The sequence below is a fragment of the Ahaetulla prasina genome, chromosome 1, assembly GCF_028640845.1.
Source record: "Ahaetulla prasina isolate Xishuangbanna chromosome 1, ASM2864084v1, whole genome shotgun sequence".
Taxonomy (NCBI): Eukaryota; Metazoa; Chordata; class Lepidosauria; order Squamata; family Colubridae; genus Ahaetulla; species Ahaetulla prasina.
Window position 1 is genome coordinate 267314330 of NC_080539.1, and position 27685 is coordinate 267342014.

At 42.2% G+C, this 27685-nt stretch overlaps 1 protein-coding gene across 1 annotated transcript; it reads right to left on the reverse strand.

Annotated features, from left to right (window-relative positions):
* Positions 1 to 2427: 2427 nt before the first annotated feature.
* On the reverse strand, positions 2428 to 27446 carry LOC131187091 (uncharacterized protein K02A2.6-like). The gene is made up of 3 exons (XM_058161287.1): positions 27343 to 27446; positions 3623 to 4489; positions 2428 to 2470 (listed from the first exon to the last, which is right to left on the reverse strand). Exons 1-3 carry the CDS (start codon positions 27444 to 27446, stop codon positions 2428 to 2430), a joined length of 1014 nt encoding a protein of 337 aa, XP_058017270.1.
* Between the last annotated feature and the right edge of the window lie 239 nt (positions 27447 to 27685).

Sequence of the window (27685 nt, forward strand, 5' to 3'; positions counted from 1 at the left end):
TAAGACATCTCCTGATAATAAGCCCAATCGGGCTTTTGAGCACATGACAATAAGGCCAAGTGCTTATTTCAGGGTTCAAAAAAATATAAGACAGGGTGTTATTTTCAGGGAAACACAGTATCACATGATGTAATGACAACGCTTTGAAATCACTCGTTGAGGCTCCTCTCTGGTGCCTGGTGGTACCTTTCTGCAGACTAAAAGCCAGGTGCACACCAAGACAACAGAGATTCAGGACCATAGAGAGTTCCCAGTAAAGCAAGATTCAGAATTGTCCGAATGGGAGATTTGTTCACTCGGATTAAGGAACTAAGAGTATTGTTCAATTCAAGGGACTTGTCAATATTTCTTATTGAATCTTGCAGGGAGAGATATGAATGAAGCGTCCTCTACCTGGAACAGTCTGACTTGATAGTTAAATGACTTCATTCCAATAGGCAAGCATGGGTTCTGGCACAGATGAAATGCCAAGGTGAAGGGAGTGACAAGGTGAAGGGAGAAGAGCTTTTTAATGGATAACTCAGGAGAGGGATCTTCAAAGTGTCAGGAGAGCAATCTTTTCATTGTCTACCAAGTTTCTAGTTTTTATGATACTCATTTTGGAGAGGAGTTTGGGAAGACATGCCCCATCAGTGTTCTCACCACAAGCTAAAAAGCACACTGAGTATAAGGAAGAATGTAGACATATATATCTACAGGACTAATGCAGATGTTCTTTAATACAGTTTTCCATTTCAAATATGGACAGATTTATCTCAAATCACACTCTGGAAGTAACAATCCCTCCCCGTTGACTGTCTTCAATAGTTCCTCTTCAATGGTACACTGCAGTTGGGAATGGAGTTTCAATTTAGTTGCCATAGTGATCATATGCATGTTAAACAAGGCATGTTAAGCAAGAAGTTAAGGATGAGGAAGAGGCAACTAAAGTCACGACCATTGTTATTAGTAGCAGCTATATGCCATTTCTATCATGCAGCCCTGTGCTAAATATGCTTTAATAAAATCCAAAGTGAGGAGAAACAGAGGATGTTAATTAATCAAGGTGGCCAACATGGTAGAAACTGTGAAAAACCTCATATGGTTGCTCTTTGCTCATAACCAAGCTCTCTGATTAATTAAGGTCAATTTTAATATGAGATTAAACGTTTGTTGATTAATCACATCTATGCTTGCGGCACTAATTAAATTAAATTAAATCAAAATTTTGCCATTTATCTTAACAGAACGTTGATTACATCTTCAGGGTTGAATATGTACTCTACTCTGCACAAGGGAAGAAGAGTAAAATGATGATAGTTTAGGATAAAATATTGTTGCTGTTCAAAAATATTGAAATACTAAATTTTACTTCAGGAATCCTAAAAGCATTTAATAACTGTTAAAATGTTTTAACTAGGATTCTGTAGATATGGTAGTTTAAACCAGCAAAGCCACTGACTGAATTTGTGGTTCACTAAAAAATTTTTTATATTTGTTAATTGGGTAACCAGCAATGTGTGGATTCACACAACTTGCTGAACCACAATGTGGCTTTGTTTTCCTCTCACTATTATACACAAACCCAGTTGCTGATTTGAATTACTCCTCATTACTTTATGTACTTTTGAATAATTTTACCATTATTAAATTTTATATCTCATTGTACCCTGTTTTGGGGTAACTTTTGATGGAAAAGTAGGCTAGAAATATACCTACCTTGCTTCAACCTAACTAAGTGATAGGTGAATAGAAACAGCAGGATGGTATCATCGTATTGTGCTCTGAATCCTTGTACAGAAAGATTGCCTAAAAGCCACTAAAAATATCTCTGATGATCAGAGTATTAGACACTTGGCCATCAATGGTTGTTGTTTTACCTTCATCCCCAAATGGGAGGAGTTGTGCCTTTGAATTAAGGGCATTGTCATCAGCATCACCAGCATCAACTTCCGAGCAAAGTTGCAAATGCTTAATAACAACAGCATCATCACAAGCAGCAGCAGTGACAATCAAAAGCATTAGCCAAAGCCATAATCTTATTCCAATACAAATTGAAGTAGTGTAAGTTTTGACTATTATCAAGAGATGTTTGAGCACCTTAGCATTTATGCTTTAGTGCTGATGCCCATGCCTAACTTGTTAGGATGCAAATTAGAAATATAGAATAACATAGTTGGAAGGGACTCTGGAGGTCATCTATACCAACCTCCTGCTTGAGCAGAAGAGTCTACTCTATACCATTTCAGACAAATGACTGTACAATCCCTTCTTGAAAGCCTCCAGTGATGGGGCACCCACAACTTCTGGAGGCAAGTCATTCCACTGATTTTTCTTTCTCCTTAGTTCTGGGTTGCTTCTCTCCATAGTTTCCATCCATTGTTTCTTGTCCTGCCTTCAGGTGCTTTTTAGAATAGTTTGTCACCCTCATCACCTTGTTTCCTTTTCTTATTCAAGGATGATTCTTAAGCCATGGAAGTGGCAGTGCTGACTGTTTTAGAAGATGTAAACTGATTTAGAACAAAAATAATTCAAATCATAAGTTATATAATATTTCATTTTATTATATCCATACATCAAGACCTGTGTCCATTTCTGAGCAGGTACCGCATTTAAGAATTCCAATAGATGAGAAAAGATTTAAGGAAGATCAATGATTGCTGTGGTCTGCCAGCAGCCTGTGTGGTATTGGACAGCGATGAAGCTGAGGAAGAACATGGGCCAGTCCTGGAGGCTGGGGAAGGCCCAGATGAAGGCTGTGCATCAGAGGCTGAGGTGAGGCCAGGGCCATCGGGAATGAGGTGCAGACTCCAGAGCCTGACAGTAGTGAGGCAGAGGAACAGGAGGAGCTTAAAAAAGACCAGTAACAGCGTTTGGGCTTTGCTGGAAAACAACATTGATAGCTTCATCTTCTTGCATTTATTTTTGTGTCGGTGTCTTCTGAACGTTTGCTAAGAAAGGCCTTTGGTAGTTTGCCTAATTGGACCAAGGTTGGTGATAGGACTGAGGAATTTGTGTTGGGAGGAATTTGCTTTAATTTAGTTGAACTACTGTTAGATTCGGGCAATAACGAGGCAGGAGACCAGGATAGTGACAACAGCTCTTTACTATATGGTGAACCCAGCAGCCAGTGCTGGGAAAAACCTCTCTTTATATACAGTTTAGCCGGAGGCTTCAACCAATCAGCAACGTGCTATTCTCCCGCCAAAACTTTTAAAGATACATTACACTCCTTCCCTCCCAGAAAACACTTTACCAATATTTGCATAAAATTAGCATCTTATTTTTCTACGTAATCACGCAGGTAGACTGGGCGTCTCCTGACTCTTTCGGACCTGCGCAATTCACTTTCTGGGAGTGAGTCGAGCTGACCGGAGGGACTGTTTGTTCCTCTCAGCTCCTCCTCTAGCCATCCGCCCTGGATTATTTGTAGAGTCGCCCCGCTGTTTTCAGGATGGGCCGGTTGGTGTCGCTGGACCTTCTGGAACTCAGATAAGTCTCGCGTTGCCACGGGTTTGAGTCAGTTGTGGATTCATTCGTTGGGTAGTCAGGGCCTGTTTCGCCTGTTTCTGATTTACCGTTATGCTTTCCTTATCTGGTCTATGTGGCGCTTCCATACCCGCCATCCTCTATCTCTACTAGATATGATTTTGGTCCTGTTATCTCTAGGATTTTTCCTGTTACCCAGGTCGGACCCTCGCTGTAGTTGTGTGCCCACACTAGGTCGCCTACTGCCATCCCTCTTGTTTTACCCTGTACCCCTTTGTAACCGTCTGGTGTGTAGTTTGGGTTTAAACGGTCTAGTGGGCACCTGAGCTTCCGACCCATTAATAGCTCTGCCGGGCTTCTGCCAGTTGTGACACAGGGGGTTCTGTGTTGGACGGCCAGGAAGGTATCGATTTTTGTTTGCCAGTCGCCTGGCCTGATTCTGGACAATGCTTCTTTTGCGCTCCGAACGGAACGTTCTGCAAGGCCATTCGTCGCAGGGTGGAAAGGCGCCGAGAGGACATGCCGGATGCCCTCTTCTGCCAAATATCCTTCAAACTGGGTTGCCGTGAATTGCGGGCCATTATCAGAGACTAACGTGTCGGGCAGCCCGTGCGTTACGAATAGGTGCCGTAGGACTGAAATCACGGCCTCGGCTGTCATGGATCTCATGAGAATGATTTCCAGCCATTTGGAGTAGGCATCGACTACTACCAGAAAGGTTTGGCCGTGAAAGGGACCGGCAAAATCGATATGGATCCTAGACCAAGGGCCCTGGGGTCTCTCCCATTCCCGAATCGGGGCCGTTGGGGGTAGCGGTCTGGATTCCTGGCAGGCCTGGCATTTCCCTACCCTTTCAGCAATTTCCGAGTCCATTTGGGGCCACCACACATAGCTTCTCGCTAGACCCTTCATCCTCACGATCCCTGGGTGGCCTTCGTGAAGGAGATCCAATACCTTTTTCCTCAATTTCTCCGGGATCACCACTCGATCCCCCCATAGCAGGCACCCCCCTTGAGCTGAGAGTTCCCACGTTTTTACAAACTCTTTAAAACGCCGCCCGCAGCGGGCCAACCTCGTTGTACCCAACCAATTACAGTCCTTATTGTAATGTCCTTGTACGAAGCCCGAGCCACCTCCTTGGATGTGACTGGGCCAGAGTCCAAAGAGTCAATTAGCAGAACTGGTATCCCCGGAGTGGGGTCTTCGATAGTCTCTGGTAACGGGCATCTGCTCAGGGCGTCTGCATGCCCTAATTCCTTCCCTGGCCGGTGTAGTAATTTGTAAGAATACGCTGCCAGGAAGATAGTCCATCGGGTCAGTCTGGGCGAAAGTGCCACGGGCGTTGGGCGGTCGCCTGCCAACAGACCTAGCAAAGGTCTATGGTCCGTGATGATTTCAAAATCACGACCAAATACATATTCATGGAATTTCTTTACTCCGGAGACTATAGCCAAGGCTTCCTTATCAAGCTGGCTATAATTCCTTTCAGTTGATGACATGGTTCGGGAGTAATATGCAATAGGGGCTTCTGTGCCATTTGGTAACCTGTGGCTGAGCACAGCCCCCACCCCATAGGGAGATGCATCGCAGCTTAACACTAATGGCAGCGTGCCATTGTATTGGATAAGGAGGCTATTACTCGATAGGAGATTCTTTACCCCTTCGAATGCCCTAGCTTCCGCCTTTCCCCAAGACCATGCAGCCGTCTTTGCTAGTAATTTATGCAGCGGTTCGGCAATTGTTGCCTTATTTTTTAAAAATACCGCGTAGAAGTTGACCAGACCTAAGAATGCCTGTAACTCCGGTTTGTTCTTTGGGGCTGGGGCCTTCCTGATGGCCCGTACCTTGCTCTCAGTGGGGTGAATCCCTTCCCTGTCTATTCGGTAGCCCAGGAATTCCACAGATTCAACCCCGATATGGCATTTGTTCAGTTTAACTTTTAGACCGGCAGACCGGAAAATGCCCAAAACTTTTCGCAGCCTTACCCCTAATTCCTCTAGGTTCTCAGCGGATACCAATACATCGTCGAAGTATGGTATCACCCCTGGTAGTCCTTGCAATAGCCGCTCCATGAGGTTCTGAAATAACCCTGGAGCCACACTAACCCCAAACTGTAACCGGGTGCACTTAAAAGCCCTCTGTGAGTCACAATTGTCTGTGCTTCGCTGTGCTGCTATCTACGGGTAGCTGTTGATAGGCTTGGGCCAAGTCTAGCTTGGCAAAACTTGCCCTTGCCCCATTGAGTGCAGTAAGTGCTGTACCACCGAACGGGTAAGCACTCTTTGCAATGCTTTGTTGAGCGTTGCCTTGTAGTCAGCGCAACCGGACCGACCCGTCCGGTTTGACTGGGGTGACTATAGGGGTCTCCCATTCCCGAATCGGGGCCGTTGGGGGTAGCGGTCTGGATTCCTGGCAGGCCTGGCATTTCCCTACCCTTTCAGCAATTTCCGAGTCCATTAAGGGCCACCACACATAGCTTCTCGCTAGACCCTTCATTCTCACGATCCCTGGGTGGCCTTCGTGAAGGAGATCCAATACCTTTTTCCTCAATTTCTCCGGGATCACCACTGATCCCCCATAGCAGGCACCCCTTGAGCTGAGAGTTCCCCACGTTTTTACAAACTCTTTAAAACGCCGCCCGGCGCAGCGGCCAACCTCTTGTACCCAACCAATTACAGTCCTTATTGTAATGTCCTTATACGAAGCCCGAGCCACCTCCTTGGATGTGACTGGGCCAGAGTCCAAAGAGTCAATTAGCAGAACTGGTATCCCGGAGTGGGGTCTTCGATAGTCTCTGGTAACGGGCATCTGCTCAGGCGCCTGCATGCCCTAATTCCTTCCTGGCCGGTGTAGTAATTTGTAAGAATACGCTGCCAGGAAGATAGTCCATCGGGTCAGTCTGGGCGAAAGTGCCACGGGCGTTGGGCGGTCGCCTGCCAACAGACCTAGCAAAGGTCTATGGTCCGTGATGATTTCAAAATCACGACCAAATACATATTCATGGAATTTCTTTACTCCGGAGACTATAGCCAAGGCTTCCTTATCAAGTTGGCTATAATTCCTTTCAGTTGATGACATGGTTCGGGAGTAATATGCAATAGGGGCTTCTGTGCCATTTGGTAACCTGTGGCTGAGCACAGCCCCCACCCCATAGGGAGATGCATCGCAGCTTAACACTAATGGCAGCGTGCCATTGTATTGGATAAGGAGGCTATCACTCGATAGGAGATTCTTTACCCCTTCGAATGCCCTAGCTTCCGCCTTTCCCCAAGACCATGCAGCCGTCTTTGCTAGTAATTTATGCAGCGGTTCGGCAATTGTTGCCTTATTTTTTAAAAATACCGCGTAGAAGTTGACCAGACCTAAGAATGCCTGTAACTCCGGTTTGTTCTTTGGGGCTGGGGCCTTCCTGATGGCCCGTACCTTGCTCTCAGTGGGGTGAATCCTTCCTGTCTATTCGGTAGCCCAGGAATTCCACAGATTCAACCCCGATCTGGCATTTGTTCAGTTTAACTTTGAGACCGGCAGACCGGAAAATGCCCAAAACTTTTCGCAACCTTACCCCTAATTCCTCTAGATTCTCAGCGGATACCAGTACATCGTCAAAGTATGGTACCACCCCTGGTAGTCCCTGCAATAGCCGCTCCATGAGGTTCTGAAATAACCCTGGAGCCACACTAACCCCAAACTGTAACCGGGTGCACTTAAAAGCCCCTCTGTGAGTCACAATTGTCTGTGCTTCGGCTGTGCTGCTATCTACGGGTAGCTGTTGATAGGCTTGGGCCAAGTCTAGCTTGGCAAAAACTTGCCCTTGCCCCAATGAGTGCAGTAAGTGCTGTACCACCGGAACGGGGTAAGCACTCTTTTGCAATGCTTTGTTGAGCGTTGCCTTGTAGTCAGCGCAAATCCGGACCGACCCGTCCGGTTTGACTGGGGTGACTATAGGGGTCTCCCACTTAGCATGGTCAACTGGCACTAGAATTCCCTGGTTTACTAGCTTGTCCAGTTCCCGGTCAATCCTGGGCTTTAGGGCGAACGGGACCCTCCTAGCCTTTAAACGGATAGGGGCGACTTGTGGGTCTAAGTTAAATGAGATAGGGGTCCCCTTGTACTTGCCCAGGCAGTCTTTGAAAACGTCCCCAAACTCCTTCATGAGTGCGTCTTTGAGGTCGACTTCGTTTCTGAAGATTCCAGTCACCCCCATGCCCAATGCTCGGAACCAGTCCAGACCCAATAAGCTTGGCAGGGTCCCATCGACGATGGTGATGGGCAGAGTTTTCTTGTATTGTCCATACTCGACGTGGACGGACATTACCCCTCGAACAGGGATGCGATTCCCTTGGTAGTCTTGTACCTTTAATTTCTGTGGTTGCAGCTTGCGCTTTGCGATGGGTAAGGCTCTCACGAGATTGTCCCAGGACATGATCGTGATCGATGAGCCGGTGTCCACCTCCAATCGGCACGGCACCCCCTCAATCTTTGCCTTTGTAAAGATTTTTTTCTCTAGGCGTGTTGATGCGTGACCCACTCTCACGACAGTCTGATTCAACTTCGCGCCTTTTTTGAACTGACCACTCGCGGGCCGCTTCGCCGTTCCCGCGCTCTGATTGGCCGGTTTGAATTTTTGGCGGGAAGGTTGGGGTGCTCGACAGGCCTGTGCTATGTGCCCCTTCCTTTCGCACCGCCGACACACCGCATCCTTAAATTTGCATTGTTGTCGTTGGTGTTGCCCTCCGCAACTTGCGCAGTCACCCTGGTCTTCTATCTCCGCCTCCCGTGTGGAAGACTCCTTCCTCTTCCTCACCGTCCGACTCAGCCTGGATCTCCTCGTTGTGGACCGGGTTGATTTCGCACCAGCCGTTGGTGCGGCGGCTTTGTAGGGTTTCCGCCGCTTGGGTAGACATCTCGTGAGCCCTGGCTTCGCCCAAGGCGTTTAGACAGCAGCCGCCTCGCAAACGGATGTCCCTGACCCCGCTGGATGAGTTGCTCCAGCAATGCCTCATCCAAGTCTCGGTACTGCAATGTTTTGAGGCTTTCCTCAGGGCGGCCATGTATGCGCTGATGGACTCGCCTCTTGCTGTCTGCGCCCCAAATTCAACCATTGCACATACTTGGACGTTGGTGCATAATGGGCTTTCAATAAAGTCTGCAGAGTTTGCCACGGTACCGACTGTACGGCGTTGGCTCCGCCAGGGATTCTGCGGTGTCGAAAACTTCTGGACCGCAGTGGCTCAGGAAATACGCTCGTTTCCTGTTGTCTGAAACTCCTTGAAGTTCGTTCGCCTCGAGGAAACACTCGAAACGAGCCATGTATGACCCCCATTTTTCCTTAGCTGGGTCGAATGGCGCTGGCGGTGTGTAGCCGGACATCGCTGCTTTCCGCCCCTTGTTTGCTGGGTTCGCGTCTTCCTGGTGAGTTCAGCTCTTTTCCTGGCGCTCTTAGCCTCGAGATCCCACCTTCGGCGCCAGTGTTAGATTCGGGCAATAACGAGGCAGGAGACCAGGATAGTGACAACAGCTCTTTACTATATGGTGAACCCAGCAGCCAGTGCTGGGAAAAACCTCTCTTTATATACAGTTTAGCCGGAGGCTTCAACCAATCAGCAACGTGCTATTCTCCCGCCAAAACTTTTAAAGATACATTACAACTACGCTGAGAATGAAGTAATTCTCAGCTGTTTGAATAAAGTTGTTTGTTTTTTCACTGACTGAGTTTCCTACTACCTATTTGGACCTGAGTCACAACAATGATGAAGACCTGGGGATTAAAAACTAAGCCCTATAGAGAAATTTTGCAATGTGTTTAACCTTGAGAAGGACGGTCTGAGAGGGGATATAATTGCAACACTCCAGTACCTGTAATGATGTTACATAAAAAGTGAAGACCAGCTCTCCATTGTTCAAGAGTACAGGACATGAAGTAACGTATTTAAAACGGGAAGGCAGAGCTGAATGTTAGAAGAAACCTTCCAATAGTAGTTGAACCAATCATCCTGTTACGGGAATGCTCAGTAATATACTAACACAAACACCGCAGCAATTCTAAATACCAGCGTTTTGAATTATTATCCTGCTACATTAGACTGCATAGAATTGTGAGATGTTTTTAAAAAGTGACAAGCTGTTTCCCTCTGTGCAGATTAGTATCTATACACAGACTACATTTCAATCAATATCAAGCTTATCTGAGGAAATCAGTTTTAGTCCGCAAAATCTTTTTGTCTTTATGATATTGCGCTTTATTTATTTAATCCATTTATATGGCTCCCAATCTCACAACAATGACACTGGGCAGCTATAAAGCATATTTCTTTCCTTCTTTCCTTCCTTCCTGCCTGCCTGCCTTACCTGCCTTCCTATAGAAAGGATTACTTTGGCAACTATACATTTCCTGCCTATGTATTTTCTAGCCAGGGACCAAGCTTTGAATTTATCAGGCTTACATTGTATACTGGTGAGACACCCCCCCACACTTTTATTAGCAAAACAGGAGTCTGTAGTTTTCCAGATTATCCATTTTCTTTAATTGTCATGGCTTTGCAGCTTTATGTGGTGTTTTGAGCATTCCTGAAAAAAAACACTAAAAAGAACTTGCAGCCATGTGGCTAGGACTGCTGCTGCAGTTGTATGTATATTTTTAGTTTTACTATAGTGCAATATATTTTCCTCACAAACAGATAAGAAGGAACACATGAATTTGTTTTATAATAATTCAAGCTATGCTTTTTACTTTGCAGCATAAATCTGTGCTTGTTGATTCAGAAACAAGCTCAATTTAACAGACATCAATATTTATAGGCCATTCTCTATATCCTCGAGGTAGGTACCCATAAAACACCTTACATTTTAAATATTTTAAAACTTATTTTGGTAGTTACAAATTAGCAAATGTATGGAGAATGATAGAGATAGATGCACTGTTTGCTAAAAATGTGGGAAAATACATACATTAGAAATATTTATGGAGATACATTCTTTTTCTATTAATTTTTTCATATCTGCTAATTACTTTTGACCAGTGTTTGAAGCGGTTAAAAGGGAAAATGTTTTGCTAAGTGGCTGATGAACTTTTTACTTAAAGTAAAAATAACGAAGTAAGTAAAGCAAAAAACAACGAAGCAACTTAGTACATAGAAAAAGTTCCAGTGCTGAGAAATTTGGGATAATTTTATTTTTCTCTAGAGCAATGATTCTCAAATCACTTGGGGGTCCCCAAGACTCAAGAAATCTGCAAAATCAAATGAATAAATATTTTAAAATTTCTTAAGTTTTAATTTCTAATGCAGCAAATATCAATAGATATAATCCACATAAACTAAAGCTCTTTGAGATGCTCAAGTTTTTTTTAAGAATGCCAAGGGGTCTTGAGATCAAACTTCTGCCCTAGAGAAGTAATTTACCCAATTACTCTTTTAATAAATTTGGTAAGGAATTTTGAATTTTTTGTGTGCTCAGTGCTATGTAGAAATGTAAAAGATGTTTTAAATTAAGTTACATTGAAGATTATAATTATTCATATTACCTACCCAATGTGTCTATGTGTATGTGTACATATGCCTCTCATTAACGCTTCTTACAGTTCGCTAATAGTTCATAGTTATCCATTCATAGACACTGACATGCCACTGAAAAAACATTTACGTGATGAGGGGGAAAACTGAGTTAATCCTTAATCTGGTTGGTTGTTGGCTATCAGTTTTGTAGCTTTACACAAGCATGTTTGCATCATTCTCCCAGTAATTGTATGTAGAGGAAGTGCTCCTGACCTTTTCTGTAGACATTCTTGCTTTGCAGTCCTTGAGTGCAGCAACATAGCTAGATTATCTCAACAACACAATGCATGTTTCTTCCCAGAACAAAACAAAAAAAAAAAGTACAGCTTCAGAGGCGTTTGATTTCTTCAGGAATAAAAGAAAAGCCCTATTGGTTTCTGGACAGCCAGTGGATTTCTTCCGCTGCCCCAGCAATCCCAAAGCTCTTCCTTGCTGCTGGGCACTTCTGCTGTTTCAATATTTCATTCAGGTTTCTCCCCCCCTCCCAATAATCTCTCTTGCCTTTCAGAGAAACATGTCTGTGTATGTCTCTGTGCAAGCGTGTGCGTGGGCGGCCTTTGAAAGGCTTTCTGTCAGTCAACCACTGAGCTGAAAAGAGACAAGAGATACGGGGAAAGAGTACTTTTAATGGGGAGTGTGGGCGGCTGTTGTTGCTGCCACTGCCAGCCACCAAACCGACCTTGAAGCCCTTCCCTGGGGCACCTGCCTAAAAATGGGGAAGGAGGAATACTTTCCAAAGTTGCTCCAGTGACCTGCCCGCCCACGCACGTCACATCACCTGCCATAAAGAGAAATGGGAAGGGAGAAGGACCCAGCCAGAGGAGTATTTTTGACGTCTGCTGTGCACGCTTATTCTCTTACCCCAGGGTTTCTACACTCTAGGAGTGGGAATAGTAGTTGTATGCCAGAAAAATCAGTATAGCCGAGGAGGGTCAAAGCTAACCCATGTGGGATGCTGGTTTTTTTCCCCTTTTTTTTTGAGGAGAGGGATTTTGTATTGCAGATCACCTTGCGGTCTGTGAGGTTTGGGGTACTTAAAAGAGAGCAGGGACAACGGCATTGCAAGTTTGCCATGAGGAAGGAGATAGTTACACTCCATAGAACCGAGTTATTAGTAACAGCGTTATTGGGCTGAGCCTCTGCTGGGCTTAATGGAGGAGAGGGAGAACATTTTATCAATGGGGAGGTTGTGGCAAATGAGGCTGAAGATGTGAGCGGAACAGCTGGAGGTTTAGTTCCCACAGAGACATACGCGGACATTGAAAGGGTAGGAAACTCTCCGAATGAATAAAAACAGCCCCTCTGTTCATGGGCAGAGTGCATTTTACCCCTTTATCACTGAATAACTACCTACAGTCGCGCAGAAACCGGACAGAATAGCCCTCTGCGCGAGGTGAGTCAGATGTAACAGCTCGGCGCGGCGTTTTCGCTCGCGCAGGCGGCGAGCGGAGGAGCTTCCACAGGGCGCGAACCACCCGAGTGGAAGGTTTTCCCCCCGTCCCTCCCTAACCTGAAGGAGGAAGGAAAGCTGCATTTGACTCGCTTTCCGCTGGTTGCCGTGCGGAGCGTGGCGAGCAGTGGCGTGGGGGGTGGGTGGCGGGAAGAGTGTGAGGTTGAGCTTTGCAATATGCCGCGGGGTGGAGCTCTGCAGCGTTTGGGGGGCTGACGAGTTTTGCAGCATGGAGTGGAAGGTGGAGGGGGGGGCTTTGCAGACTAGACTGGCAGGGCCGGGAGGAAGAAGGTGGGGGGGGGATTTGCAGACAACAGAAGAGAGCGCGCGCAAAACCTCCTTCCATTCTTCCCAGGCCTTTTCTGCCGTCGCGGGTGGCGTCTTCCGCAGCGTGAGTCCCACCCCCTTTCCTTCGCTCGTCTCTTTCATGACCTGAGGCTGGGTGGGATTGAGCAGGTGTGGGGAGGACGGGCGGAGAGGGGGAGACCGCTGAACTGAACCGCTGAGAGGAAGGAGCGTAGGAAAGAGGCAGCCGGGCAGAGCGGCGAAACATAGCAGGCAGAGCGGCGGGTGGGAAGCCCCTGAAGGAGGACGGGCTAAGAGGAGAAAGGAGAAGTGCGGGCGGTTTTGCGCGCCTGGCTGGCCGATTCTCTCGGCGCCGCCAGCTTCTTTAGCGCTGATGGCCGGGGGGTGGGGGTGTGAGTCCTGCCACAGAAACCGCCGCTGCTGCTACCGGTACTACTACTACTACTGAGACTGCCGCTGGTTCGCCTCTGCGTTTTTTGTTTTTTGTTTTTTGTTTTCACTTTCAGCGAGTAACGCCGAGGCTGGCACTTGACGAGAGAGGTCCCACGATCGGCTTTCGGTCAAGGGGGCGGAGGCGGCGGCGAAATTCAGCAACGGGGGCGGGCTGGAGCAAAAACGCAGTCTTCGCTCTCTTGGGTGTGTGGTGTGGGGGGAGGGTCGCCGCGCACGGACGGGGGTGGGTAAGTGGGAATGGCAGGCAAGCACGCACGCGCGTCTCCCTTTGCGCGGCTCGAGCTGGAGGTACCGGCGTTGTTAAATGGAAGTCGATGGGAGGCCACCGGGAGCCATCCCTGCGGAGCCGGTGCTCCCTTTCGTCTTCCCCTCTTATGTGCTCTTGCAACCCCTGCCAGGAGGAAAACTCGCGGATTCTGTATTTTATGGTCCCGTCCTTTTTTTCTTTTTCGCCCTCCTGAGGACCGGGAGGTGGTACTAGACGTGACCCTTCGGTGAAGGGGAAAACATGCTACCCCGTGTGCCTGCTGGGAACAAACAACTCAGGGACGGGGGGGAGTAAATAGGGCGAAAGCTGCCAGCAGTGCTTATTTGATTGGAAGAGAGCAGAGGGATTTCGGAAAGCCCGAGGTTAGGGCGTCAGGGCGCTGCCCCTGCATTGAATAGCTTAACTCGATCTCGCCTCCCTGACGGCGGGAGAATATTAACGATGGCCAGCAGCGGTTTTTCTTTATTTCTTTCCATGATGTTCTTCTGGGATAACGCGGAGTAAGTCCGAGCTGAGGATGAGGCAGTCACAAGTGGCCGCAGCAACCTCATCACAAGTCTAAATGGCTGTGCTGAGAACTGTATGGTTCTTGTTCTAAAGAACTTGCTTTCCAGCCAGCAGGATTAACACTTAGCTACTTGAGGCCAAACTCCGTATTTCTTGCTTCAATTTACTTTATTTTATTTATCTACAAAGACATCCATCCATCCATCTCCCCTCCTCTTTCTCTTTCTTTCTTTCTCTTGCTTTCTCTCTTTTCCTGTTTCTGTCTTTTGCTCTCTCTGTCTCTGCCTCTTGCTTTCTCTGTCTTGCTTTTTCTCTCTCTTTGTCTCTTTCTCTGTCTCTTTTGCTCTCTCTCCATCTCTCTCTCTCTCTCTCTCTCTCATTCTCTCTCATTTTATTTCTGATAAAGTCTCCTGTGTTTCATTCGGAAAAGAATAGCATCATGTATTTACTTTCTTTTTTTCTCCATGAATAATATTTTTAATTAAAATATTTCATCTTTGGCAAATTGAGAAAATTTACAGCTGATCTGACTTTTGGAGTTAACTATAGCTGTAAAAAAACCTGTGGATTTCCCCCCCCCCCAAGACAGATGATTTATTCTTTTACATTATTTATTTATGACTTTTATTGGATGAGTACATCTTGATTCAGAGTTCCTGTTGATCTCTCTTAGATGCATAATGAACTTCAAAAGAATTTTACCTTGTTACTAGATACCAGCATTTTGGAATATATAAGTGCTTGTTTTACAGTTCTTGCCACAGGACGCAAATCAGGATTTAAAATAGCATAACTAAAATGGATGCAGTCACCAGTTAGTTGGTTGACTTGAGGGTGTCTTGTTTCTTGGGAAACAAGGAAAACCTTTTTATATAGTCTTTTATTCAGTTTTTATAGAAAGTTTTTAATGAGGTTGCCTTTTCCCGAAGATAGCATGTATTCTGAAAAATAAAGGGATTTAAAACTGGGATTAAGTCAGAGGTTTAATGTTGAGGCAAGTAAGAATTTGCAGATAGAAAAATCATTAGGTACTTGTTCTAATTTTTTGTATTGCACAATCTTACAAATAGTATATTCCAGCACCTTACATGCATCTACTGTACATGGGCATAGATAGGTATCTGGTTGAACAGTGTGTTCTATCTGTAACATCAATTTGGATCTACCGCAGACCACTTGGGAAAAAAATCTAACTTTGGTGGAAAGCTTGCAGGAGAATAATGCTGAGACTTTATTAGTTTGACTTTGCTGAATATACTCCTTTACTCCAGACATTCCTTTATTTTGAAGAACACAATCCAAATGGGTGGAAGGAAAGGGCATAGCTGACTAAACTAGACTTATTGCTGATTACTGATGTTAAAAATAAATGTGGAATTGTTTCTAGTAATTAAGATGTTTAAACCCCATTCATTATGTTTTTCCAATAAGAACTGCAATCTGGACATAGTACTTGATGGAGCATGAAAGTCTGGTAGCCTTTTGTTTTGTAAAGAAACCACATATGTTCTTGTGATAGACTAAAATTAGGTCATTCTTTTTAAATCCAATTTAAACAGAACAATTTCCTTGGCTGTGTTATGGTTATACATTAATGTTTTTCAGAGCTGCATAGGTTTTTATGAGACAGGAACCCTTTATAATAAACAGATCTTTTGAAAACTATTTTAGAGAAATTACTTCTTTGCAATATTCCTTTATATTTATTCTGTTTATCACAATTATTTCCTGCCGCAATCAAATCAAGCTGTCAGCCATAATATCGTTTACTTCTTGGTTTTCAAGGTAAGTCTTAAGCATTATTATCCAGTGAAAGTTGTTCGAAACATCCTATCTCTTATAACTTATTCTTGGCTTTATCGTATTAATAATAATCTCACCAGATGCAGAGATGATCTCTGGCAGTGTGATTGTTTTTGCGGTGTTTGGGAAAATCAAGTAGACTCTACATAACTCTATAAGGGGTAGACTTGGTGTATGAAGATCTATGATGTTTGAGGTTGGCACTGGCTTACACACCGAAATCTTTTTGACTTTGGTGTCTAAAATGTTTTTGGAGATAACAGGAACGCTGCCTCATATATCCCATAGGAGAGTCAGTTTAATGGAGTGGATAAAGGCATTATGATATAAAGTAAAAAAACCAACAATGCATTTATATTCTAATCACTAGCCCTTGTGGGTACTTTCAATAATTATATATGTGTGTGTATGTGTGTTGTGTGTGTGTGTTGTGTGTGTGTATGTACGGTATGTATGTGTATATATAATGTGATCACTAGGCAAGATTTTTTTGTATGTTGCTGGTATGATTTCATGGTATTTGAAAGTTAATATGTTATATATGTCTACATTGGAAGATGCCTTAAATGGATTTTTAACTTAAAAGATTAACTACAGATATTTAAAATAAAATCAATCTCATATATATAGTAGTGGCTGGATTAAATTGGGTTGAATTGGAATAGCAGATAAAACCTTCATTTAAATTAAGGATTCTATGAGAACTTCCAAATACTACACCAACTTTTCAGCACTGTTGCTGAACATTTTCAGGCGTAGTACTAAATTAAGGAGACTTTCTTTCTTCAAGATCAGCAGGCAAAGGAAGACGTCATACATCACAATGGAACAACTCTTTGGGAGACATTCATTAAACAATTTCTGCCAGGATGTTTAGAAATATGGCAGAAACCTTTTATAAAAAGAAAGACATTCTTGAACCTTTGGGATTGTGGAATTGTAGCTTGTTGAAGAATGTGTAACTGTCGTGTCCCACTCCTCCGCTGACGGCCGGGTCAGGGAAATCCGAATCAGGCTTGCTTCTGCAGCTCTGCCCAAAGTCCTAGCAAAGTCCTCAGGGCAGGCAGGAGACCAGAAAGTGACTTCAGCAAGATAAGTTCGACTTTGCCTGACTCAGAGACTGCCAGAAAGCAGATCCTTTATATAGGCCATGGGGTGTGGCTCCATGACTCAGCACTCATTAAGGCCTGCCCCTCCCTTCCTTCTGTTGCCTCCGCTTATCCAATCTTCTGATGCAAGGGTCACTCCAATCAGCTGTTGGAAGTAAACTTTCCTCAGGCTCACATGCTGTGGAGGAGGGGGAGGGGTCTAGCTGCTCCGTTTGCCTGGGCATGGAGCCAGGGCTGGGGCCGGGGGATGCTCCCTCCTCTGCAGCCTGCTTGGGCATGGAGCCAGGGCTGGGACCGGGAGGTGCCCCCTCCTCTGCAGCTTGTCTGGGCATGGAGCCAGGACTGGGACCGGGAGGCATACATTCCTCCGTGTTCGGGAGCAGATAAGCAGACCCCGGCTGCGGTGAGAGCGGACAAGACATAACAGTAACAAAAGATTAGGAGAAGGAAAAGGGTATACAATAACTCTATGGTAGAAACATGATTCACATGCAAAAAATCTTGGATCTAAATCTAGACTCTATGTATGGCTAGACAATCTGAAATCCTGAATAGTTGTTATGAAGGTATATGTTACATAATACAGATAGTCCTTGACTTAAAACCATTTATTTAGTGAGTGTTCAAAGTTTCAGCAGCAATGAAAAACTGGTCCTCGCACTTACAACCATCTCCGCATCCCCATGGTCACGTGATCAAAATTCAGGCACTTGGCAACAGGTATGAATTTACAACAGTTGCAGCATCCAGGGGGTAACATGATCATTGTCATTTGCGATCTTCCCAGCCAACCTTTGACAAGTATAGTCAATGGAGAAAGCTGGATTGTCAAAAAAGGTCATAAAATCTGTTGGTTTTGATTGTGGTCGTAAGTCAAGGACTTATCTGTATTGGACCAGACGACCAATAAGGTAGCTTCCTGTGATTCTTTACTGCTTACATTGCATGAATCATTGCAAATGTCCATGGTGGAGTTTTGGGAAATATTTGGGATGAAGACACTTGGATAACTCGGTGTAAAAGCTTGCATTTTCATTATTAACTACTGCAGAATTAAGAGAGTAGTTAGAATATATATTTTTTTATGTGAGATCAAAAAGTACATCACATAATCTGCAAGTACTCCACCACAGTGTAAAATAATCCAAATCATCAAGATTTGGAATTGCTAATATAAAGTGATCCAAGCTTATTTTCTTGCAATCAGGATTCCAGCATAATGTGAAATCATTTTTTCCCCACTGATTTATTTTCTCCCATTTCAGTCTATTGCCATTTTTTTTTTCTTTTGTTCAGTCGTGTACAATTTGTGGACAAGTCCCTGCAGTTTCGTTGGCAAGGTTTTTCAGAAGTAGTTTGCCTCTTTCCTTGAGCTGAGAGAAAGTGACTAGACCATGGTCACCTAGTTGACTTCATGCGGGACTATAATTCATTGTCTCCTGGTTTGTAGCCTGATGCCTTAACCACTACACCAAACTTGCTTTCCATTTAAATTAACCCAGGTGTCAGTTTTTTCGTTGGGGATGTTCCTTGGAACCCTGGCACCAGGGATGGCTGTGTTGACTAACATGATTTGATGAATTTTTAGACAACTTTACCCATAAGGTATAGAATAGAATAGAATAGAATAGAATTTTTATTGGCCAAGTGTGATTGGACACACAAGGAATTTGTCTTGGTGCATATGCTCTCAGTGTACATAAAAGAAAAGATACGTTCATCAAGGTACAACATTTACAACACAATTGATGATCAATATAGCAATATAAATCATAAGGATTGCCAGCAACAAGTTATAGTCATACAGTCATAAGTGGAAAGAGATTGGTGATGGGAACTATGAAACGATTAATAGTAGTGCAGATTCAGTAAATAGTCTGACAGTGTTGAGGGAATTATTTGTTTAGCAGAGTGATGGCCTTCGGGAAAAAACTGTTCTTGTGTCTAGTTGTTCTGGTGTGCAGTGCTCTATATGACTTTACAGCAGCTAGATTCAGAACAGAAGGTAAAGCCAAAGCCAAGCAAACCACATTATAGCTTTATGCAGTCTGTGAATATAGTGATACATTGGCTGTAAAATAATTAATTACCAGTTTTTCTTCTCTCCTGTTTAATGGTGCTGATGATCCACTTGTGGGGGGGGGGGAGTTGTTTTCTCTGTCTTACCAACTGCTGCAAAGGATGCTTTGGATGATATCACTTTCTAGTGCCCCACTCCTAGGTTTTTTTTAATGGTTCATTACACAGTCAACCAGATGTTCAGACTGCATTTGGCATTTTAATCCACCTATCAAGTCTTGCCAAGTGCTTGGGATAGGCAGATGTTTATGCTTGATGGTGTTAGCTGTATCATCACAGGATGTAAGCTGTTCTGGGTAAGGCTCCCTTTTGCAATTGACTGATAATGAATTTGTCAATGCTGATGATCTTCAAGTAGTGTTCCAGTTGTTTTGGCATTGCACCCAAGATACTTATTACTATTGGTACTACCTTTGCTTTCTTTTGCCAGAGTCATTCTATTTCTGTTTACAGAACTTTGTATTTTGTTATCTTCTTCAGTTCTTTTTCTTCTGTTCTGCTGTTTCAAGGTGCTTCCACATCAACTATCCAGATTTTTTTTTTGGTCTTTCTTATCGACAGTTGTTAAGGTTACTATTGTAGTGGCCTGATTGAAGTTTATGCCACTTGAAGTAGCCTGGGGCCCAATAGGCCTCTCAATTCTTTCTCCTCCTTTCCCACCCCTCTCCTGTGTGGCCTTCAGGAATGGAAATAAAATACAGATAGTTATCCAGAGGTGGGCTTCAGCCAGTTTGTACCAGTTCGGGTGAACTGGTTAACTTTTTGCCCAGTTGGGAAAACTGGCTAATCCCACCTCTAGCTGCCACCCCCCGCACCTCCCAGGAGCTCCCCCGTGGTCCCTTTTGACTTCTAGGTTGGTGCAGGAGGCCATCCAGGCCCAAAATGGGGCCTGGGGGGCATCATGCGCCCCCCCCGTGCCCCATTTTGGCTTCTAGGGAGGTGTAGGAGGCCTTCCAGGTCCAAAATGGGGCACGGGGACATTGCATGGCTCCCTGTGCCCCGTTTTGGCTTCCAGGTTGGTGCTGGAGGCCTATGCCCAAAACGGGGTGCAGGATGTCATCACGCGGCCCCACTGTGCCCCGTTTTGACTGACAGAGTGCTGCAGGAAGCTGAGTGCTGTCCTGCTCCTGGCCTGGCCATGCCAGGCCAGGAGAACCGGTTGTTAAATTATTTTAATCCCATCACTGTAGTAATCCCTAGCAAAGCCTTATTTTAGCACTCTTAAGATTTCATTGCTTTCTGGGAAGGGGATAGTTCCATCGTAGCAGTGGGTTGCTTTCTCTCCAAACAGCTCTGGTGTGGTTTTAGGTCAAACTAACTCCCTCTGAGTTAGGTTTCTGGGTCACTGTATCATAATATGGTGGCTTTACCCATGACCCAGTAAAGCATGTTATATTAAGTAACCTTCCATTGCTTTTCTAGTTCATTTAGCAAAATGAATCAGGCCTTTATTATTCTGATTGAGTATTCTTGAGTACCTTGTCTTGCTACTGCCATTTACCAGGACTTAGTTTTTAAATACTTACTTTGAATATCCAAATGCTATTCCACACATCAGTAAATCCAAATTTACCTTTTTTTTCTTTAAAAAAAAAAAAGCAAAATCAATTCCAGTTCTCAGATGAATTATCTATAGATACATTCATCACATTTACTTTTCAAATATGTGAATTAACCATTCATAGGTGTGCTCAGATATGCAGTGGCATAGGGATATTTTATTTATTTGTTCATTTGTTTATAAATATCATAACTTATTGGACAGATTGCTTTATTCTATGTCTGTTTCACCTGTAATCCAAAAACACAATGGTGGGGATCACTCATCACACTGACCCAAATCCAGACAAACCATTTTGTGTATTACCGCTTTGTGGAAGATATTTAATGGATCCTAGCAAGCCTCTTTTAAGTTCAAAAGCTTCAGAATCTAATGCAGAGAATGGAGATGATATTAAGGCTAATTTTTACCTCTAAGGCCATTATATGTAAAGTTAAGAAGGGTGGGTATTATACTGTTTTCTTGAGCAGCAATATGAAAGTTGCAACCTTCTGGAATTTTTTTTTAAAAAATCCTACTGTTTTTTGGTGGGCTCCAACAATCCTGATGCTACCAGTTTGCTTGTGTGCATGGTGCTTCTGTGCATGCGCAGAAGCGTCCGGGTGGGTGGGCAGAGCCTCCCGCCACTACCGGTTTGCCCAATCCAGTGTGAACCGGTAGCAACCCACCACTGGCTCCAACCTCTTAAGTAGTATTGATTCTGATTTACTTAATAGAGATTAGCTAGTGAGGTGATGCCACCTGCTGTGATAGTACTAATAATACTTTGTATAAAATTGAATAATGGGAAGTTGATAATTTGAGAATTGTAAACCCTACAAAGATGCTTAGAGAACCCCAGAGGATCAATCAACCCTACAAACGTGCTTAGAAAAGTTGGATTTTTTTCATCTCATTAACATAAGAATGAATATTGCAGAGGTTATGTTTCAGGCTATTGGTGTGGCACCTACCTCACCAGATATTGACAAAGGGAAGCATCATAAACAGTTTCATGTATTCCCAGAGTACTGGTGAAGCTTGATTTTGATGTGTGGTACTGAAAGTTATCAATATTTTCCAAACTTGAATCACAAGTTTGTAATTCAATGAGAGAGTTTCACTTTTTGCATGTTGGTTCTTTGGTAGCCATAAATATAGTAAATTTATCATGTCTTCTAGTAAATAGGTTCACAATGTCACTCAGGAAAAGTTGGGCTTCTGTCAGATGTTGGCAGACTAGTACATTTGCACATTGATAGTTTCACACTATGCCATCACCAAATGGTGTTTCCATTCAGTAGGAAAATCTGTGTGTAGGGAGAAGAAAAGCAAGGGAGGAACTTGCTGAAAGATTAATTGATACCAAATATAACAGAGTAAATATCTGCATTTGTGTAACAGTAGAATTAGAACTTTCCTTGATAGACTTGAAGCCAAATTGTTAAAATCTTATACTTAGCCTGTTACAATTCCTGTTGACTTCTTGTAACCTCTACAGATTTTGCATAAAGAGTACAAGCATGAGCAATCATTCTTCTTAACACAAGGGAGATCCTAGGTAATGTGAAATCTTGATTCGTAGATGTAAATACCTATACTTTATATTCCCTGGAGTTCTAAACAGTGGAGAACATGCATTGCCTGAATTAGAAGTACTGATTCTTTTTTTTTTTTAAATACTTTAATTATATTTACTTAACCTCAGAAAGCTTATCATATTTGCAAATACATTGCAAAAACCTTGTTTAGCTATAGTTTCCAAATGACATATGATATGGTACTTGTTATAAACTATCCCCTTTTTTTAAAGTCAGTGGTAGAGAGGCTATAGATCTTTTGTTCATTTTCATGAGAACCATAAATACCACTGACTGGTCAAACAGAAAATAGTTGAGCGAGGAGGGATATATTCTTAGAATTCAATACTTGAATTACTGTACTGCATTGATTAAGTCAATTATTTTTTATACAGCCTAACTGGTCTTGAATCAAGCCAGTGATAGCTTGGTTGTTAGGTGTATATTCCTCAAATATTACGCAGCTAATATTTCAGATTGGACATATAGACACACTATTGGGCATTAGCCAGATTTAATATCCCTAAAATATGTTATGGAAAAAAGTTGATGGCAGAAAAGATACCTTAAATTACTTTGTGTCCCAACCTTTGTGTTTGTATGACAATATTTTCTATATAGTCTTAGCTACCTGAACTGAGCTAGTAATGAACTTATTTTATTGACTGTTTAATCATTTAATTAATCATTAGGCCCTTTCTCTGTTCATTGATTCATCTCCTTTTCCATGAATTCCCTTCCAAGTATTTTGGTTTGTTTTGCAACATATAGACACGCTCCAATAATATTTTTGAAACCAATTTAGTTAATTTAGAATTACCAGACCTTGGGTGAAAAATTTAGAAAACCATTACCGGTAGATGGCAGCAATTTTTCTCTTCCTTGCCATTTAGTGGTCACCCTGATTTTCACAACCCTATTCTAATAATCCTAAATTTAATTAATTCTAATAGATGTTAAAAAGACCAGTAAGTTAATATATTAAAGAGAGTTAGCGTATGAAATTAGAAGTTGTCATTACTTAAAAATACCTCTTTCTGTTATATAACCCTCTTTAGCTTATCTGCTCAATTTGACATCAGTGTTCCTTTTGAAAAGGATTAAGTATATTAGAAAATATTTTGTTCACATCCTACTAATTTTTTTAATCGTTACAATAAAAACAATTTGACAATGTAACTAATTAACCAGAGCGTCATTGAGTTCCTTTTCCTTCGGTAAATTCAGAAAAGAAGCTTAATGGTCATACTTGATGATACATTAATTGGAGTTCCCACACTGAATAATGGATTGAACTAGAACTTAAATAGCCTTTTAACAGCTTTGATTCTATGGGTATGCGATAATAAACTGGATGAGGTCAAACAAAAAAATTTAGAGTTCAGACAAGATAGAGGCGTTGTTAACAGGTTATTTGTCAGTCTGCACAAAGGGGATTTGGCCTAGACTTGTGACATTGTACTAAGGTTCAGGTTGACTGTTCAGAGATACTCCAGGATTCATCACTTACTGGAGTTACTTTTATTAATACCAACCCGCTTTCTGAAAATGATGATGGTAGGTACCCAATGTTGCAAGAATGAGTGGTTTCAACTCCTCCAAATTACAATTAACATTTACAGACACAACAAGCAGAAAGTAATTTATTTGCAGAATTCTAGATGCTCCCAAGATGAGCCAACTTCGTCCTAGAAAATGTCTAGCTGATATGTAAAATGTTATATGATTTATGGTCGGAAAAACATAAAGATTTCTCTCTAAGAAATCAGAATTATCTGAATCTACTCACAGGTAGCTAAATTAGGCCAAATATGTCAATCAGAAGAAAGTTCAGAATTACTATCTGTATGGCAGTTTGCCTCCAGGAATCTGTAATGGCTTGCCTGACTGGCAAAAATTCAAGTTAAGATTTTTCTTTTTTACTTCATCTCTATAAAGGGAAAAAGTAGCTTAATGTTGGGTTTGCACTTGCCATTCATCTTTTGAAAGAACACTATATCAGACAAATAACAGAGGAATTTTTTCCTGGTCTTGTGAACTTACTGAAGTTCTATTCATGAATCCTGAAACACAAACATTACAATATTTATCAACATCTTGTTCATTATAAATTCCTTACCCAGAGTCCAAGAATGTACAGGTACTCCTCAACTTGCAATAGTTTATTTAGTGACCTTTTGAAATTACACCAGCACTGAAAAAAGACACTTAAGATAGCTTTTCACACCTACAGCCATTGCAACATCCCCATGGTCACATGATCAAAATTCAAATGCTTAGCAACTGACTCATATTAATGATGACTGCAGTATCCTAGGGTCATGTGATTACCTTTTGTAACCTGATAAAGTAAGTGAAGAAGCCAGATTCACTTAATAACCATGGTACTAACTTAACAACTGCAGTGAATCACTTAACTGTGGCAAGAAAGGTTGTAAAATGGGACAAAACTCACTTTACAAATACCTTACTTAGCAACAGAAATTGTGGGCTCAGTTGTGGCAGTAAGTTGAGGACTAACTATCCTGTTGTCTCTCTTGCAAATTGTTGCCTCTTTTTCAAACTATTTAAGCAAGCATAACTACTGTCCAGTATGATCAATCCAGTGGTGGCCCAATCTCTTTCCACTTATGACTGTATGACTATAACTTGTTGCTGGCAATCCTTATGATTTATATTGATATATTGATCATCAATTGTGTTGTAAATGTTGTACCTTGATGAAGGTATCTTTTCTTTTATGTATACTGAGAGCATATGCACCAAGACAAATTCCTTGTGTGTCCAATCACACTTGGCCAATAAAATTCTATTCTATTCTAAAAATTCTATTCTATTTGAAAATGTGAATTCTTCTCTCCCGTAATGTGCCATGTAGTTTATTTTCTGATTTACAGTTGAATAGTATGACATTATAGGCAAAAATGAAATAAGAGCAGATTTAGAAATAAGGTAATCCTCATTCACTGACTGCCTTGTTTACCAATCGTTCATAGTTACAAGGGTGTTGAAAAAGTAACTGTGCAAACAATCTTTGCGTGTGTGATTTACAGGTCACTAAAGCAAAGGAAAAACTGAAGATCATAAGCACCCTTGCAACTTTACTCAGTGACTGCTTTGCTTATCAACCCAGTTGATAAGCTATCTACAAGGGCTATCTGTAAAATCAGTGTAAGGGTTTTCAAGCTGCATATTGTCTTCCAAGTAAGCAGAGAAACAAGAACAAAAATGAACAGTCTGGAATCAAATTGCAAAAGATTTGCTCACAATCAAAGGGAGACACAGAAGCATAGTCAATAAATTAATTCCAAAGTCAAAAGCAAGAAAGCAGTTGGAACCAGGCAATAAAGAACTGGTGTAGTTAGGAGGCCTGCAGGACAGCACGCCCCATAAATTTCCTTCCAGCCATTAATTGCTCCCAGAAAACATACTAAAGCTGTAGCTCTAGCTATTATTCTCTAATGTAACTTGTCCTCTTTAAGCCTAATGTGGCTGCAAACCTCCTGAGTGCATTGAACTAGTCTCAGGTGCCGCACGTTTTATTCATGAGGTGCTCTTCCATATTCAGCATTTCTCTGCCTTTTGATACTCAGTTGGACTTCAGTGCTGTTCTGACAGACTCTGCAGTTGTACTGTTGAGCGTATTTCAGAATCCTTGATAGGGACTCGTTAAGACTGATTCTGGCCCAAGCTAACAGAGAGGATTTGATGAGATTATCTCATCTATCTACCTTTAGAATCTCCCTCTTTTGTGGCTGAACAGTATTGTTAAAAAAAAAACCAACTAACATCTGATCCTATCAATTCTTCCTATCAATTTTTTATTACAGTATTAGATCAGAACAAATAAAAGCACTCAGTATATATACACTTAGTATAAAATAATTACAACTAAAATCTATAATAAAATCCAGTGTCAATTATACATGGTCTGGCTATACGATAGTTGCAATCCCTAAACTGTGTGGTCCGTTGTGGGTTCAACGCTAAAAGTGAAATGACTAAGCAGTGCAAAGGGTTAGCCACAATTGTTATATACATCGCTATGGTGGAGAAGACACGTATTTGCGACGAATCCCCAGTGCTGCTACAGAGAATCTGGCCATCTGTGCTGTAGCTATGGACTGTTCATTCTTAAGCAACCACTGAAGATAGGTAGTGTCGGAACGGCCAGGATACCTAGCAGTTATTGGCAGAATATGTTTTTTCCTAATCTCCATATAAAAGGAACATCTAAGGAACAGAATCAGAATTTGCTTTCTAAAACTGAACTCTATTGTTCTGCCTTCTATACTTTGGAATGAGAGATAACAGATATATGGAGATTTACTACTAATTTCCCTTTTAGTCTAATGCCCAGTTTGTTTGTTTGTTTGTTTCTGTATCTCTCCATAGCTTTTTTTCCTGGTACTGTTAGTTCCATACTACCTTTATGTACACTTTCTGGTAACATTTCTCTGACTCCTATAGGTCGGATTTTTTTTTTCTGTTAAAGTTTCTTCAAATCATCTATGCTGTAATCACATTAGCTTTTGCTGCTGTCTATTTTTCCTCATTAGAATTATTTGTAATTGTGCTTTTAGTGTTTCTCTTTTTTTTTTTGGAAACCTTTTCAGTTTAGATTCTCTTGTCACAAAATTTTACTTATCACTGCTTTCAGTTTATTACTGTCCAGTCTAAAAAACAAACAAACCATGGTGTTATGCCATTTTCAGCTTTATTTTCTACTAAAATCAAGAAGCTCGATATCTCATATCCATTTTACATTATCATTTCTTCTAATAATCTCATTTTTAGAAATTTCTTCTGAAATGAAATGTGATCATGTTGGAGATTTTAAACAAGTCTGTACATGTATGTTGAAGGTTTTAATGTTTTAATCAGTGTTCTTAATCGGTGTAGTTAACATTTGGGTTTTGGGCAAGATTCTAGTGTGTCTCTCCTTGATTCTTCGACTAGCTATTCCAGGCAGAATATTTCATTTGTTCTGTGGATTTCTAATGCTTGCTGTGTCCAGCAAAAAGCATTCCAACTGTCTTATTGGGATATATAATGTACTTGTCCTTGTGGCTTTCCTTCGTGCTCATTTCCTAGAATTACGTATTTTTCTTTGAACGATTACAAATAAAAAGTCATCCTTCTTCTCTAAGATTCTTTGCATTCTGTCATCTTTCTGCTCCCCCCAAATTAATTTAAAAGTTGCTATGCCACTCTTCTGACATGTACCCACAGTATGGTACACCTTGTTTCAGGCCACCCATTCTTTTGTAAAGACCTGGCTTATCCCAGAAGATATCCAATGCCTCATGAACCTTTTCTCCTGGCTTCATTATGTCAGCCAGGCACTGAGACTACTCAGCCTTGCTTGTCTAATTGGCCCTGTGTGTGGAACAGTCACGACTTATCTGGTAAAAACATTCCTGTTAAATAGAAACCATCTTGAGGTATGAATCATAACTTTTGAATTAAGTCTGTTTTTTAGGTGATTGAAGTCATACAGGTTGATTAGAACTCCATTAACTAAATAGATTACCTAGCCTGCTTCAAATAGTTTTCCCTATTTCCTGCG

What these genes read in the sequence shown, in the direction of transcription:
- LOC131187091 (XM_058161287.1), bottom strand. Translation starts at nt 27,446, where the DNA reads ATGAAGCCAGGAGAAAAGGTTCATGAGGCATTGGATATCTTCTGGGAT. An exon ending in CAAGGTGTACCATACTGTGG is followed by an intron (nt 4,490 to 27,342) that starts GTACATGTCAGA and finishes AACGTGGGAACT; the next exon opens with CTCAGCTCAAGGGGGGTGCC. An exon ending in ATAACAGGACCAAAATCATA is followed by an intron (nt 2,471 to 3,622) that starts TCTAGTAGAGAT and finishes CTTCTAAAACAG; the next exon opens with TCAGCACTGCCACTTCCATG.